Source organism: Theropithecus gelada, chromosome 4 (assembly GCF_003255815.1).
Source record: "Theropithecus gelada isolate Dixy chromosome 4, Tgel_1.0, whole genome shotgun sequence".
In the NCBI taxonomy this organism is placed as follows: domain Eukaryota; kingdom Metazoa; phylum Chordata; class Mammalia; order Primates; family Cercopithecidae; genus Theropithecus; species Theropithecus gelada.
The window spans coordinates 37880951-37894248 of NC_037671.1; the positions used below are offsets into that span (position 1 = coordinate 37880951).

Below are 13298 nucleotides of genomic sequence, written 5' to 3' on the forward strand. Positions count from 1 at the left end.
AATTTTTTTTTTTTTTTTTTTTTTTTTTTGAGACGGAGTCTCGCTCTGTTGCCCGAGCTGGAGTGCAGAGGCCGGATCTCAGCTCACTGCAAGCTCCGCCTCCCGGGTTTACGCTATTCTCCTGCCTCAGCCTCCCGAGTAGCTGGGACTACAGGCGCCCGCCACCTCGCCCGGCTAGTTTTTTGTATTTTTTTAGTAGAGACGGGGTTTCACCGTGTTAGCCAGGATGGTCTCAATCTCCTGACCTTGTGATCCGCCCGTCTCGGCCTCCCAAAGTGCTGGGATTACAGGCTTGAGCCACCGCGCCCGGCCATAACATTATTTCATTACCAATAATGTTCTCCAAAATTCTGTATCATAGCAACCAATTAGAGCCTCTGAATAGCTGAGCTGCTTTACTACACTGAATCGATATGATTCTACTCAAAGGCCAAAAGCCTCAAATCTTCCCAAACTGTTAATATTCTACTTAGAAGTATTAAGAAATATATAAAATATATAAAATACAGTTCAGGATTTTTACGGACTTCAGAAATATAGAAAATACCGTTAAGGACCCATGATCTTAAGAAATTTTGTAGAAACATTTTTCACTCTAGTGTATTCCGTATTTGGATATACAAACAACCCATTTGGAATCTTACTTGAATAGTTTAGAAGTATCCATATACCTCAATTAGAATTAAAAACAGGCCGGGTGCGGTGGCTCACGCCTGTAATCCTAGCACTTTGGGAGGCCGAAGTGGGCAGATCATGAGGTCAGGAGATGGAGACCATCCTGGCCAACACGGTGAAACCCCATCTCTACTAAAAATACAAAAAATTAGCCGGGCATGGTGGCAGGTGCCTGTAGTCCCAGCTACTCGGGAGGCTGAGGTGGGGGAATGGCGTGAACCTGGGAGGTGGAACTTGCAGCGAGCCGAGATCGCGCCACTGCACTCCAGTCTGGGCTACAGAGCGAGACTCCGTCTCAAAAAAAAAAAATAATAAAAAAATCAAAACAAAACAAAAAAACCCCCTTGTTCTTGAGAGTTTAGAAACTCACAGAAATTCAGGCTGGAAGGAAACTTGAGGAACATCTAACTCCCCTATTTTTCACTTGAAAATATAACCTCTTTGGACCTTAAATGACTTTAAAATAAAGCCCATTTTCCCCAATTCCGAGCTTATTCTATCATACCCCAATGCTTTCTGGTGATCCATAAAAGAGTTTAGTACACATAGTAAATAATGATAAAATAAGTATAAATATATAAATATGTTATCTAAACCCATGATTTTAAATTTGTTTGAATACAACCTACAGTAAGAAATGTGCAATCCAGTACTTACTCATACACACGTAAAGTTTTATGCAACAAAACTGATCCTTATATTGCAATACACTTCCACAAAACTGATTTCATGACCCAATATTGTCTTGGCTCAAATTCTGAAAACACATGGTGCCCTCTGGCTGTGTTAATTTTGGGTTGATTATATATTCTTACATAATTCTCTAGTTGTTTCATTTGGATTAACATTGCCACCCCTCCCTCCTGACAAGGTTGTAACTTAATAATAGCATGGCTTATAGCAGATGCCCCATAAAGACTTGTTAAAGTACACTTATGCCTCACTGCTTTATACTGCTGAAAAACACTGCATGTATTGCAGTGGTAGAAAACGAAAGAAACCTTGACAAAACTCCCATTCTCCCTCTAATTCTCATCACTAAGCCCTTTCTGCTTGACATGGAGAAGGCATATATTTGGGGTGGGGAAGCAATGGGTAGAACACTGATTACAACAGAATAAAGTGCAGTTTCTTTTCTTCTTACATCTAGAGGTTTAAGATCTAAGTGAGAAAATATCACACTCCAGATGCTCCAAGAAGGGTTTTTGAGAAGCAATCTACGATGAATATCATTCAGGAATATCTGGAGATTCCTCACAAAAGCAAGTGTGCACGAATCATCTTGGCTGTGAGAAGCAGTCAATACTCTCCTGTCAGTTCTTTTTGAAATCTGTATATGTTCTCTTTCCCTTTGTCATATGCTCTAGTGACTTCATCAAGACAGTATAAAGGAAGATGGGCTGGGTGCAGTGGCTCACGCCTGTAATCTCAGCACTTTGGGAAGCTGAGGCGGGAGGACTGCTTGAGGCTAGAAGTTTGAGACCAGCCTGGGAAAGAAAAGGAGGCCCTGTCTCTCATACAAAAAAAGGAAGAAAAATGATGAGAAACTTACCCCTATGAATTCCATTCTTTGTTAATAATTATTCTATTCATTCTTTTTTCATTCCAAAAACACTTGTTGAGTGCCAAGTATGCACCAAGCAAGATGCTTTAGGAGTAAGTGATACTGTGGTGGGTGGGGATGCCAGACCTGGTCTGCCTGTGTGGAAGGTTACAATCTAGAGCAGAATGTGTAAAAGAGGAATGTGTACCTTTTTTTCCCCACATTATTCTTTTCTCACGATTTTTCATATTGAAAATGACAGATTTGTAAAAATTCCAGCTTATTCTTACCAAGCAGAGTGTTGATAAAATTCAGGGTAGGGAGTATCAGCACAATTCACTGACACTTGAGTAAATTATTTGAGATGGAAAGGATTGTACAGGGACTCACACACCTTGAAGTATACGGTTCCCTTCTCTTTGACAATGGCAGCCTGCTCCAATTTTTCTTTGGTATCCATCTCCCAGGATTCTTTGGCCTGTGTGTAAATTTGTGACAATGGTTAGATGAACAGAGAGAAAAGCATCAGTTGAGCCCTATTAGAACAAAGAGCAGCTAATTCTAGAAGATACTCCAAACTGAAAACACTCTGGCTGTTGAAATTGTGTGTCAGTGCCAATTTACTGCTAGGCCAGTGCTTCTTTACACTGTTTTAAGAACTCACTTTCCATTATGACCAAGCTGCAGCTTGAACAATGTTGCTCAAGAGGGAGGAGCCGCAAAAACACAGCAAGGAACACACTCTGGTAAGCACTGCTACAAAGTGAATCTTTAGAAATATAAGGTGAAGACACAAAGTTAAGGTCATGCCTTATATCCTCCCTCTTGCAAGCCTCTCCACTAGGCTGTTTCTCTCAAGCCTCAGTTTTTCAACTCTAAAATGGGAACATGACTGTAGTCAAGTTATAGTTTGTATATTCATACAGAATTTTCAAAATTCTGGGTCAGGTTGTCTTGTCACTCTAAAACAACCAGATATACTAATAATACTGCTAAATTGTATCAACTTGCAGATGTATACTGGGGGACTTCAAGCAAAATATAACTGGGAGTTAAAGCTCATACAAAAATATCACTTTAGAGCCATAAATAAATGATTTCATTATCATCTGCTAGCTTGTATTGTGTGTATTATTACTTCTACCATTACAGATACAAATCCAGAAATAACTGCACTTGCCATTTAAAAGCTGGATTTAGAAGGATCATAGAGTCAAGAGAACAATCTGGGATCCTTTAGGAAAAGTGACAGTGGGTGTGGTCAGTGCTATTTACTGCATATAAATTATGAAGTTTAAATGGGTAACTAAAATTCTCTCTATTCAAAAGATAAGGAGTGTGTGTTCCTGGTGTCACAGCCCCTGTTATCCTCTACTTTTATTATATTATTATTATTACTATTATTATTTTTTGAGATGGAGTTTCACTCTTGTTGCCCAGGCTGGACTGCAATGGTGTGATCTCAGGTCACCACAACCTCTGCCTCCCAGGTTCAAGTGATTCTCCCGCCTCAGCCTCCAGAGTAGCTGGGATTACAGGCATGTGCCACCACGCCCCACTAATTTTTTGTATTTTTAGTCGAGATGAGGTTTCTCCATGTTGGTCAGGCTGGTCTCAAACTCCCAACCTCAGGTGATCTGCCCACCTCAGCCTCCTAAAGTGCTGGGATTACAGGCGTGAGCCACCGTGCCAGCGACTATCCTCTACTTTTTAAAAGTGAATAATGAAAGGGTTACTCGTCTTGCTGGCAACTCATATAATTCTGCTTCCTAATAATGTAGCTCAATTATTCAAAAACCTAGTTATGGTTCAATTCCAGGTTTTAGCACCCAAAAAAACAAAAACAAAGAACACCTAGTTAATAAGTCTCTTTGTATTTCTTAGGTTGGCTTCAGTCTTTATGGAATATAAGTATACTCTTTTATTTTTTCTTTTTCTGAGACACGATCTTGCTCTCGTCCAGGCTGCAGTGCAGTGGCACGATCATGGCTCACTGTAGCCTCGACTTCCCAGGCTCAAGCAATCAATCCTCCTGCCTCAGCCTCCTGAGTAGTTGGGACCACAGGCGTGTGTCACCATGTCCAGCTAATTTTTTTTTTTTGTAGAGACAGGGCCTTACTATGTTGCTCAGGCTGGTCTCAAACTCCTAGGCTCAAGCCATCCTCCTATCTTGGCCTCCTGAGTAGTTGGGACTACAGAAACGTGCTACCACACCCAGGAAAATTTTAAATTTTTTTGTAGTGAGGGGGTGTCACTATGTTGCCCAAGCTGGTTTTGAACTCCTGGGCTCAAGTATTCTTGCCTCGGCCTCCCAAAGTGCTGGGATTATAGGTGTAAGCCACCATGCCTGGAATATAAGTATATTCTTTTTTTTGGAGTACAGTGGCACGATCTCAGCTCACAGTAACCTCCACCTCCTGGGTTCAAGCGATTCGCCTGCCTCAGCGTCCTGAATAGTTGGGATTACAGGCACCTGCCACCACGTCCAGCTAATTTTTGTATTTTTAGCATAGATGGGGTTTCACCCATCTATGCAGCCTGTTGGCCAGGCTGGTCTCGAACTCCTGACCTCAGGTGATCCACCCACCTTGGCCTCCCAAAGTGCTGGGCTTACAGGCGTGAGCCACAGCACCTGGCCAGGCCTAGTCTATTCTTAACAAGGCAAAGGATTAAATCACATTGCCCCGAACAACATCACATACCTTCATGTGATTTCAAATATACCAAGCAGCAGTGCATGAATATACTCTTGGAGTGATAACAGAGCACAGGCTTGCTGTGGTGTCACTGGGAGAGTGCTCCTAAATAAGCAATGTCCACTGGGCGATGAGAGGGAAGGGGCAAGAGGCTGCTTTATAAAAATGGAAATAGTAAAGCCAGAGGTCTAAATAACCACATGCTAAAGATTATCTTCTCTCTCTTTAACAATAAAAAAAACACAATATGCAATGACGACAGCATTGGGGCATCAGTGCTGAGCTAGCAGGTTTTCAGAAGAGGTTACATGACAATCAGTGGTCATAACCAGAGCATATGTCTGTCTAGGGGAACATGAAATGGAAGGGGTATGATTAGGAATGTCACTGTTGGGGGTGAACCCCAAAGCAGGCCTCCCCTCACTTTCTTAACCCAAAGGTACAGGCCCATAGGACCATGATTTCCTTTCTGAATCTAACAAAATATAAATGGTCACGTTTCCATTTATATTACTGTGCTTAAGGTGGCCAGGCACAGTGGCTCACACCTGTAATCCCAGCACTTTCGGAGGCCAAGGCAGGAGGATGGCTCGAGCCCAGGAGTTTGAAACCAGCCTGGGCAACACAGTGAGACCCCATGTCTACAAAAAATAAACAAAATTAGCTGGGCGTGGTGGCATGTGCCTGTAGTCCCAGCTACTTGGGAGGCTGAGGTCGGAGGATTGCTTGAGCCCAGGAAGTCGAGGCTGGAGTGAGCTATGATTGTGCGCTCACTGTATTCCAGCCTGGGTGACAGAGTGAGACCCTGTCTTGAAAAAAAAAAGGAAAAAAAAAACAACAAAAAAATCCTTAATGTACAGAAAGTGGAGGTAGCACTGTGCAGGAATAAAAAAGGAACACAAATGCAGTCCTTGAGAAGCTCCACAAAGGGCAGGGCTTTGGAAATGCCAGGGGCATGTGGCCGAAGACGACAGCATACCTAGCTCAGGTATATGCTGTGTGTGTCCAGTTCAGCTGCTGCTGGGAGCCTCCAGAGTGAAACTGAGATGAAAATATGTTCAAGGAGTCATACTGTTTCTGGAATCCAAGGCAACTGACAAATTCTCTCTCATCTCTACTTGGAGAAGTATGAAAAAAAAAAAAAAGACTTCGGGTTAGCCGGTTTCTTTCTCGTATCCCTGGTCACACAGCCTAGAGGCCTTCGAGGACTTGCAGTTGGGATAACAACTTGGAGTCACAGTGCAGGCCTCTTCGTGACTCCTGTGAAGGGTACAATCCGTTCAGCTCTGAAAAGCTGCACCCCACTCCCCCAAGGAGCCACTTGGCAGAACGTGAACCTTTCTGTCCTCAACCCAGGAAAAAAAAAGTACAAAAAGAACAAGTCTAGGAACAAATAAGGGAACAAGTCTTGGATTCTACCCAAAAAAGTTTAAAAAAAAAAAAAAAAAGCTGACACATAGGAACAAAATAAGAACACGGAGCTCCTTCGTTGTATATCAGCTGTGCTATGTCAGTTGTCCTATTCTTCAGTAGTAGTGTTGGAGGCAAGAGACAAACTTGATAATGAATAAACACCATCTATCTATACCACCTACTAAAATAAGATACTGATTTATAGGAAGTGGATGGAGAAGAAATCTACCATGATTTTAAGGAAGTTGGTATTTTCTCACCTTTTCGAAGCTCTTAAGTGTAACTTCATATATAAGCTCAGCATTAGGTTCAATGCCAAATTTAGGCTTCCCTGCCTCTCCAAAACCATATCTGAAATGGAGAGTAAAAAATAAAACTTTAAAAGAATTGGTGTATTTCCAGGCACTTCCTTCAGTATTTTGAGGCATCAACAGAGCTATCATTTGCAAGCTACATATGTCAGAGACCCTGAAGACAAACCAGATGTTGACCAGAAGATACAGTGTGAAGTATCTTCACTGCTATAGTTTTCTTAGAAACCAGGCTAGTTTAGTTTTCTTTTTTCCTTCACATTCACATGTAATGCAACACCTGTACTCCTTGGGGCAGCTTGATTCATGGGATTTTAAATGTCACTGCCTTTTTCTCTACTTGATTTTATATCTAGTGTTTTTTTTTTTTTTTTTTTTTAATAAAATGGCCATGATTTAGCTGCCAGGAATTTTCCCCTAAGTTTTATCAGCAGAAAGGACAGAGAGGACACAGTCACTGTAATTGTTAGAGTGGTACTCGCTGGAAGGATGTTTTAATAAGCTTTTAACTTTAAAGTGCTGTCACCTTCTAGTAGTATCACTTCCAGTCACGTAAGTGAAGGGGAAAGGCTCACACATCAGGAGAGAAAAGTTTTCACACTATTTAAGTTTTGTAAAAGCACATGAAGAAACACAAATAACATAATGATATACTCAAAAATAGCTGTCCTAGCAAGTTCTGACACCTCCTCTAGAGACATATTCTTATGGCTTGTAGCTATTAGAGTGTAGGATTCTATACCTTTTAGCCAAAACTTACTGAAAAAAATAACTGAGGACATACAAATTTGCTTTTTTGGGATCATGTAAGATCTCCAGCAAATTAAATGTATTCCGGAAGCAGATATTTACTAGAATGGGAGCTGCAGCAGAGCTCTGTCTGGTTCGACTGTTTCCCAGTGTTTAGAACAAGGCCTAGCATATTAGTCAAGTGTTCACCGGAATATATTCTGTTCCCATTTGTTGCAAGTCAAGCTGTTCTTTAATATATGAAACGGTATTACAAAAACCTAGTAAACTCAAGCTTTCAGGGTACAGGTTGAAAGATGTCAAAACCGAGTTATCTAATACCTCCAGTTTTCTCTGGGGCAAAGGGACTAGAGTGGGAACACTCAAATTTTGTTGCTTGCACCACTTTATTTACCCTTTGCCTGAATTTTCCAGGAATAAAAATGCTTACTCACTCACCTCCACTGCTACACAGAAAATGGAAGCTGGAGCCAGAAAGAGGAATAGAGATACGAGAGCTGCTGGGAATGAGGAGCTGGGCAAAGGGTATCTTCCGCAAAGACATAAAAAAGGACATAATTACCAATGACCAATTTTAAGAAGTGATGTCTAATTTTCTACTTTGAGATCTTAGATGTATATATCTACTATCTTGTTTCTGCCATCTGATAAATTAAAAAAAAAAAATCCTTAACTACCCAGGTAGGTAGGTGAGTCCTTGCTAAGCACATGTTTACTGACAGCATGTTATATTTGGAGTCTTGTGCTAAGCAGTTGCAAATATAACAAATGATCTGGCATTTGCCTTAGACCAGTGGATCTCAACCAGGGTGATTTTAACTCCTGTTCCCTCCAGGAAACCTTTGGCAATGTCCAGAAATACTATGGGTTGTCACAACTATGGGGGTGCTACTGGTGCTGGATATTCTACAATGCACAAGACAGCCCCCTATGACCACGAATTAGCAAGCCCAAAGTGTCAACAGTGCTGAGGATGAGAAAATCTGCCTTAGAGGAAGGTGGGTGGGGAGTGTGGGGTTGAATGAAGAGAGGCACCAAGTGTCCTATTATTGATGGGATGAAAGAAGACTAAAGAAAAATATTATTTCTACACTCTCTCCCAGGTTAAAATGAAGCGATTCAGTCAAGATACATGTGGCGCACATGATCTTGCAGAGGTGAAAGCCCACGGCAAGATATTCTGGCAGCACCTATCCTGACTTCCATATTACACAGAAAGTTGTCAGCCTGGGTAAAGAAGGAACCAGGGCACTCAACTCATCTGACTGAAAAACAAAACACCACAAGAGGAATCCCAGGACCCAACCAAAAATTAATCTAGACTACAGTAACAAAAGGAATTCAGTGTTAATGCCCTTGAATTAAGTTTCCTCCAGAGATCAGAGATACAAATAATGACTTTTAATGACCATTAAGCCTTAATGTGCATATAAGAAGCACTTGGACTAGAAGCTCTTATCAATCGCTCCATTTTTACAGATAAAGAAACAGAAGCTCAGAGATAAGTGCTTCCTGAGAAGTCACACAAAGAGGCAGTGGTAGAGCCAGGGTTTAAATTCAGACCCTGTGTGTCCCCAGAAAATCAGGTTTTTTTTTGACTCATACTGCCTCATAACTAGACACTATGGCTCTTGGTAGCCGTTTTTTGTTTTTTTGAGACAAGGGTTTCACTCTGTCACCCCAGGCATCGTGCAGTGGTATGATCTCAGCTCACTGCAACCTCTGCTTCCTGGGTTCAAGTGATTCTCCTGCCTCAGCCTCCTGAGGAGCTGGGATTACAAGCATGTGCCCCCACGCCCAGCTAGTTTTTGTGTTTTTAGTAGAGACGGAGTTTCACCATGTTGGCCAGGCTGGTCTTGAACTCCTGACCTCAATTGATCCTCCTGCCTCGGCCTCCTAAAGTGCTGGGATTACAGGTGTGAGCCACCTCGCCCGACCAATAGCCTATGTTTTTGTTTGGAGTTCATGCATGACAGAAACATAAGGAAAGGAAGGAAAAAAAGTTAAAGCTATATACACTTTACCTAAAACAAAAAAGATTTATTAGTCTCAGTATTTAAAACAATACAAAGGGAAGATATTGTCCCAGTGAGGAGAAAGAAAAATGGATTGTCTGGAAATGTTTTATGAATTTCTTACTATGAAGACATTCTAGGCCGGGCGTGGTGGCTCACACCTGTAATCTCAAGCACTTTGGGAGGCTGAGGCTGGAGGACTGCTTGAGCCCAGGAGTTTGAGATCAGCCTGGACAACTTAGTAAGACCCTGCTTCTACAAAATGAAAAAAATTAGCCAGGCAGGGTGGAGCATGCCTGGAGCTTGAGGTGGGAGGATCCCTTGAGCCCAGGAGTTCGAGGCTACCGATTATGCCACTGTACTCCAGCCTAGGCGACAGAGTGAGACCCTGTCTCGGGGGGTAGGGGAGGGAAAGAAAGAAAACATTCTTTCCAAGAGTCTATCAGAGTATCAGAGTCAAAGAGAAGGTCTGTCTTGGAAATTTTCTGGAGAATGAAATACAGATAACACTAAGAGCTATTTGCAGATTTTTTCTGCAACAGCCATACTTATAGCAACATTTAGCTACAATGTTTTATGAAAGTGGGAACCTGAATAAAAGAAGTAAATTCACTGCATGCACTGAAAACATGCTTAGCATGTAGGGGTTTTCTACACACACACACACGTGCACACACACACACACACACGGTATGCATATAAGTACATATATATACACACACATATATAGCATGTAGGGGTTTTCTACATATATATGCAGTACTACATAATGCATATGCAGCAGTCTCGTATTACAGAGAATGCACTTCACATAATTCTTCAACATACCAACCAACACCTTGAAAAAAATAATGTTCCTTTCTAAATATGCTAAACTATTTCCATAAAACATATGAAAAATTTTTATACCTAGAAATTTATGAAAACCTATTGACAACTTTTATGCCTGAAAAGATCTGAAAAATCGATCTCATGTTAAACAGAATTTCCTTTTTCTTGTGGTCCGAGGGTAAAATGGAAGAGAAGGCAAGCTGTCACAATACCAACAAAAGCTCACACACCGCGGGCTCACTTGTGCCCTACATGTGCAGGATTTCATTTAGCTCTCCATAACTTTATGAGGTGGATACTGTCATCCCTATTTACAGAGGGGAAACTGAGGCTTAGGAGGGTTAAGTGCCTTGGCCAAGTGCACAGAGCAGGGTCTAGCCACTAATGAGACAACAAACAGTTTAAATCTGAAAAGAACTGTTTGCGTTAAAAAATATAAAGACAATTTCTATTTTTCTTTTTTTTTTTTTGAGACGGAGTCTCGCTCTGTCACCCAGGCTGGAGTGCAGTGGCGCGATCTCGGCTCACTGCAAGCTCCACCTCCCGGGTTCACGCCATTCTCCCACGCCTCAGCCTCCGAGTAGCTGGGACTACAGGCGCCTGCCACCACGCCCGGCTAGTTTTTTGTATTTTTAGTAGAGACGGGGTTTCACCATGTTAGCCAGGATGGTCTTGATCTCCTGACCTCGTGATCCACCTGCCTCGGCCTCCCAAAGTGCTGGGATTACAGGCTTGAGCGACCGCGCCCGGCCGACAATTTCTATTTTTCTTTGCCATTAAACTTGAGACATCTGTCCCCACAACTGCCTTGTCAGCCAGGCTAAAATGTAATGTATATAAACTGGTTCATATAACATTACATTATCATAATACATATAGAATTTATCCTAAGGAAGCTTAAATTTTGAAAACATACATTACACATAAATGCACCTCTCTGAGTTTAAAACTACTGTAATTTTGAAATGCTGATTAAAAATAATCAGATATGGCCTGGCGCAGTGGCTGTAATCAATCCCAGCACTTTGGGAGGGTGAGGCAGGCGGATCACTTGAGTCCAGGAGTTGGAGACCAGCCTGGGCAACATGGCAAAACCCTGTCTCCACAAAAAATACAAAAAGTAGCTGGGTGTGGTGGTGCACACCTGTAGTCCCAGCTACTCCAGAGACTGAAGTGGAAGGATCATCTGAGCCCTGGAGGCTGAGGTTGCAGTGAGCCGTGATTGTGCCACTGCACTCCAGCCTGGGCGACAGAGTGAGATCCTGTTACAAAAAAAAAAAGTAATTAGAGATTATTTAGATATGGAAGAGATAGCTTTTTCTATGCTCTATCTGAATTTTAAGAAGTATCTCACAGAAACAGAATTAGTTTTACCTATATAGAGTAAATATTAATATAAATAAGACACATTGAAGTGGCGGCTATAGTTAGTGGAAAGAGGAACCAGGTAGAGAAAAAGAAGGCATTATACAAAGGGTGCCTCAGTGAGGGCTATAAAGAGTTCAAGGTAGAGCATTTTGGAAGGATTTTCAAGTGGTAGTTGCATGGCTAAAACATCACCTCAAAAATATGATCATGGGCTGGGCATAGTGGCTCACACCTGTAATCCCAGCACTTTGGGAGGCCGAAGTGGGAAGATCACTTGAAGTCAGGTGTTCGAGACCAGCCTGGCCAACATAGTGAAACCCCGTCTCTACTTAAAATACAAAAATTAGACGGGCATGGTGGTGGGTGCCTGTAATCTTCAGCCTCAGCTACTCGGGAAGCTGAGGCAGGAGAATTACTTGAATCCGGAGGTAGAGGTTGCAGTGAACCAAGATCATGCCACTGCACTCTAGCCTGGGTGGCAGAGCAAGACTCCATCTCAAAAAATATATATATATGATTATGGATCAAGTGCTGGGGCAAAGGTAAACTGCCGTTGGATTACTACAGAGTCTACAAAATGACACCACCAAAGGCATAACATCACCTACTGGCAAGTGCAGGTCATCAAGATTCTCAGTAACTCAGAATCCCACTGTCTGAAATCCATGGAGCCAGGGGCAGGATACACTAGATAAGCAGATGCACTCTCATGCAGACAAAATCAAAACACCCTGGGTTCTCTCAGGGGTCTGTTTCTCAAGACAGAAGGGTTGGATTCATGGTATAATTTTAGATCTAAAAATAATACTAAACATGTTTTCATAAGAGAGACTGTCAGTGTCTGATGGCTCTAAGCTTGGAAGTGCTAATGGATATCCTTATGATGGGAAAAATTTAGGCAAAAAATGAGTCATCTCCGTTGCCTTTAGATCCAGGAAGAATGTGCTTTTTTTTTTTTTTTTCCAGGGACTCTGTATAAGACCAAGTGACACAAGTTCAAGTGGTAGTAAATCATCCAAATGCTTCTTTGATCCCAACCCCCATGTTTTCCTGCCTCCTGCCTAGTTTAGAGAAAAGGGAAGAGGGGGTGAGAGAACCACATATGAGAAGAGTCCATAACTGCCTGTCTTGGCAATAATGCAGGCAAGACAAATCATCACAAAAGCAAAAAGTGCCTGTAAGTCCTATTCTGAACATATATCAATCAAGTAAACATGCTCACAAACCTCTATGATATTGTAAGGTCCATTAATTTATGTGATGACTAACTGCAGCCTGATTTGTTTCCGCTGTTGGATTAACTTCACTGAAAATGCCAAAACACTGAACGAAAAAGCAAGCATATTCCTGTCCTTTAGGTGACTTCCTAAACTGTGTTCCAAACTGGTATGCTGCTTACCTTGGTCCAAGATATAAAATACACTGTTCTTCCCGCTGCATTTTCTCCAGAGCTTTGTCAATTCCAATTGGAATGTCGTGGTCTTCTCCTTCACCCACAGTGAATGCCACATCTCTGCAGTCAAACATCCTTTCACCACAGCGGCCTTCCAGGTGGACTGAGGGCAAGGAGACAGGAGTCAACAGAGCTGCTTCTTAGGACTGGCTAATTCAGTGATGTGATAAATGAGTGCCGACAATGTAGCAAATACCATTTCCCCTTTCTCATTTCATCAAGAGACACACACGGTATGTCTTG

At 42.0% G+C, this 13298-nt stretch overlaps 1 protein-coding gene across 4 annotated transcripts in view; it reads right to left on the bottom strand.

Annotated features, from left to right (window-relative positions):
* FKBP5 (FK506 binding protein 5) overlaps positions 1-13298 on the bottom strand; it is a 153996-nt gene that overhangs the window by 11806 nt on the left and 128892 nt on the right. For all 4 annotated transcript variants that reach the window (XM_025382064.1, XM_025382066.1, XM_025382063.1 and 1 more), the window contains 3 exons: positions 13002-13158; positions 6588-6678; positions 2613-2696 (listed from right to left, as the gene is read on the bottom strand). In XM_025382064.1, the coding sequence (XP_025237849.1) occupies positions 2613-2696; positions 6588-6678; positions 13002-13158 (332 nt within the window). The remainder of the gene's footprint in view (positions 1-2612; positions 2697-6587; positions 6679-13001; positions 13159-13298) is intronic.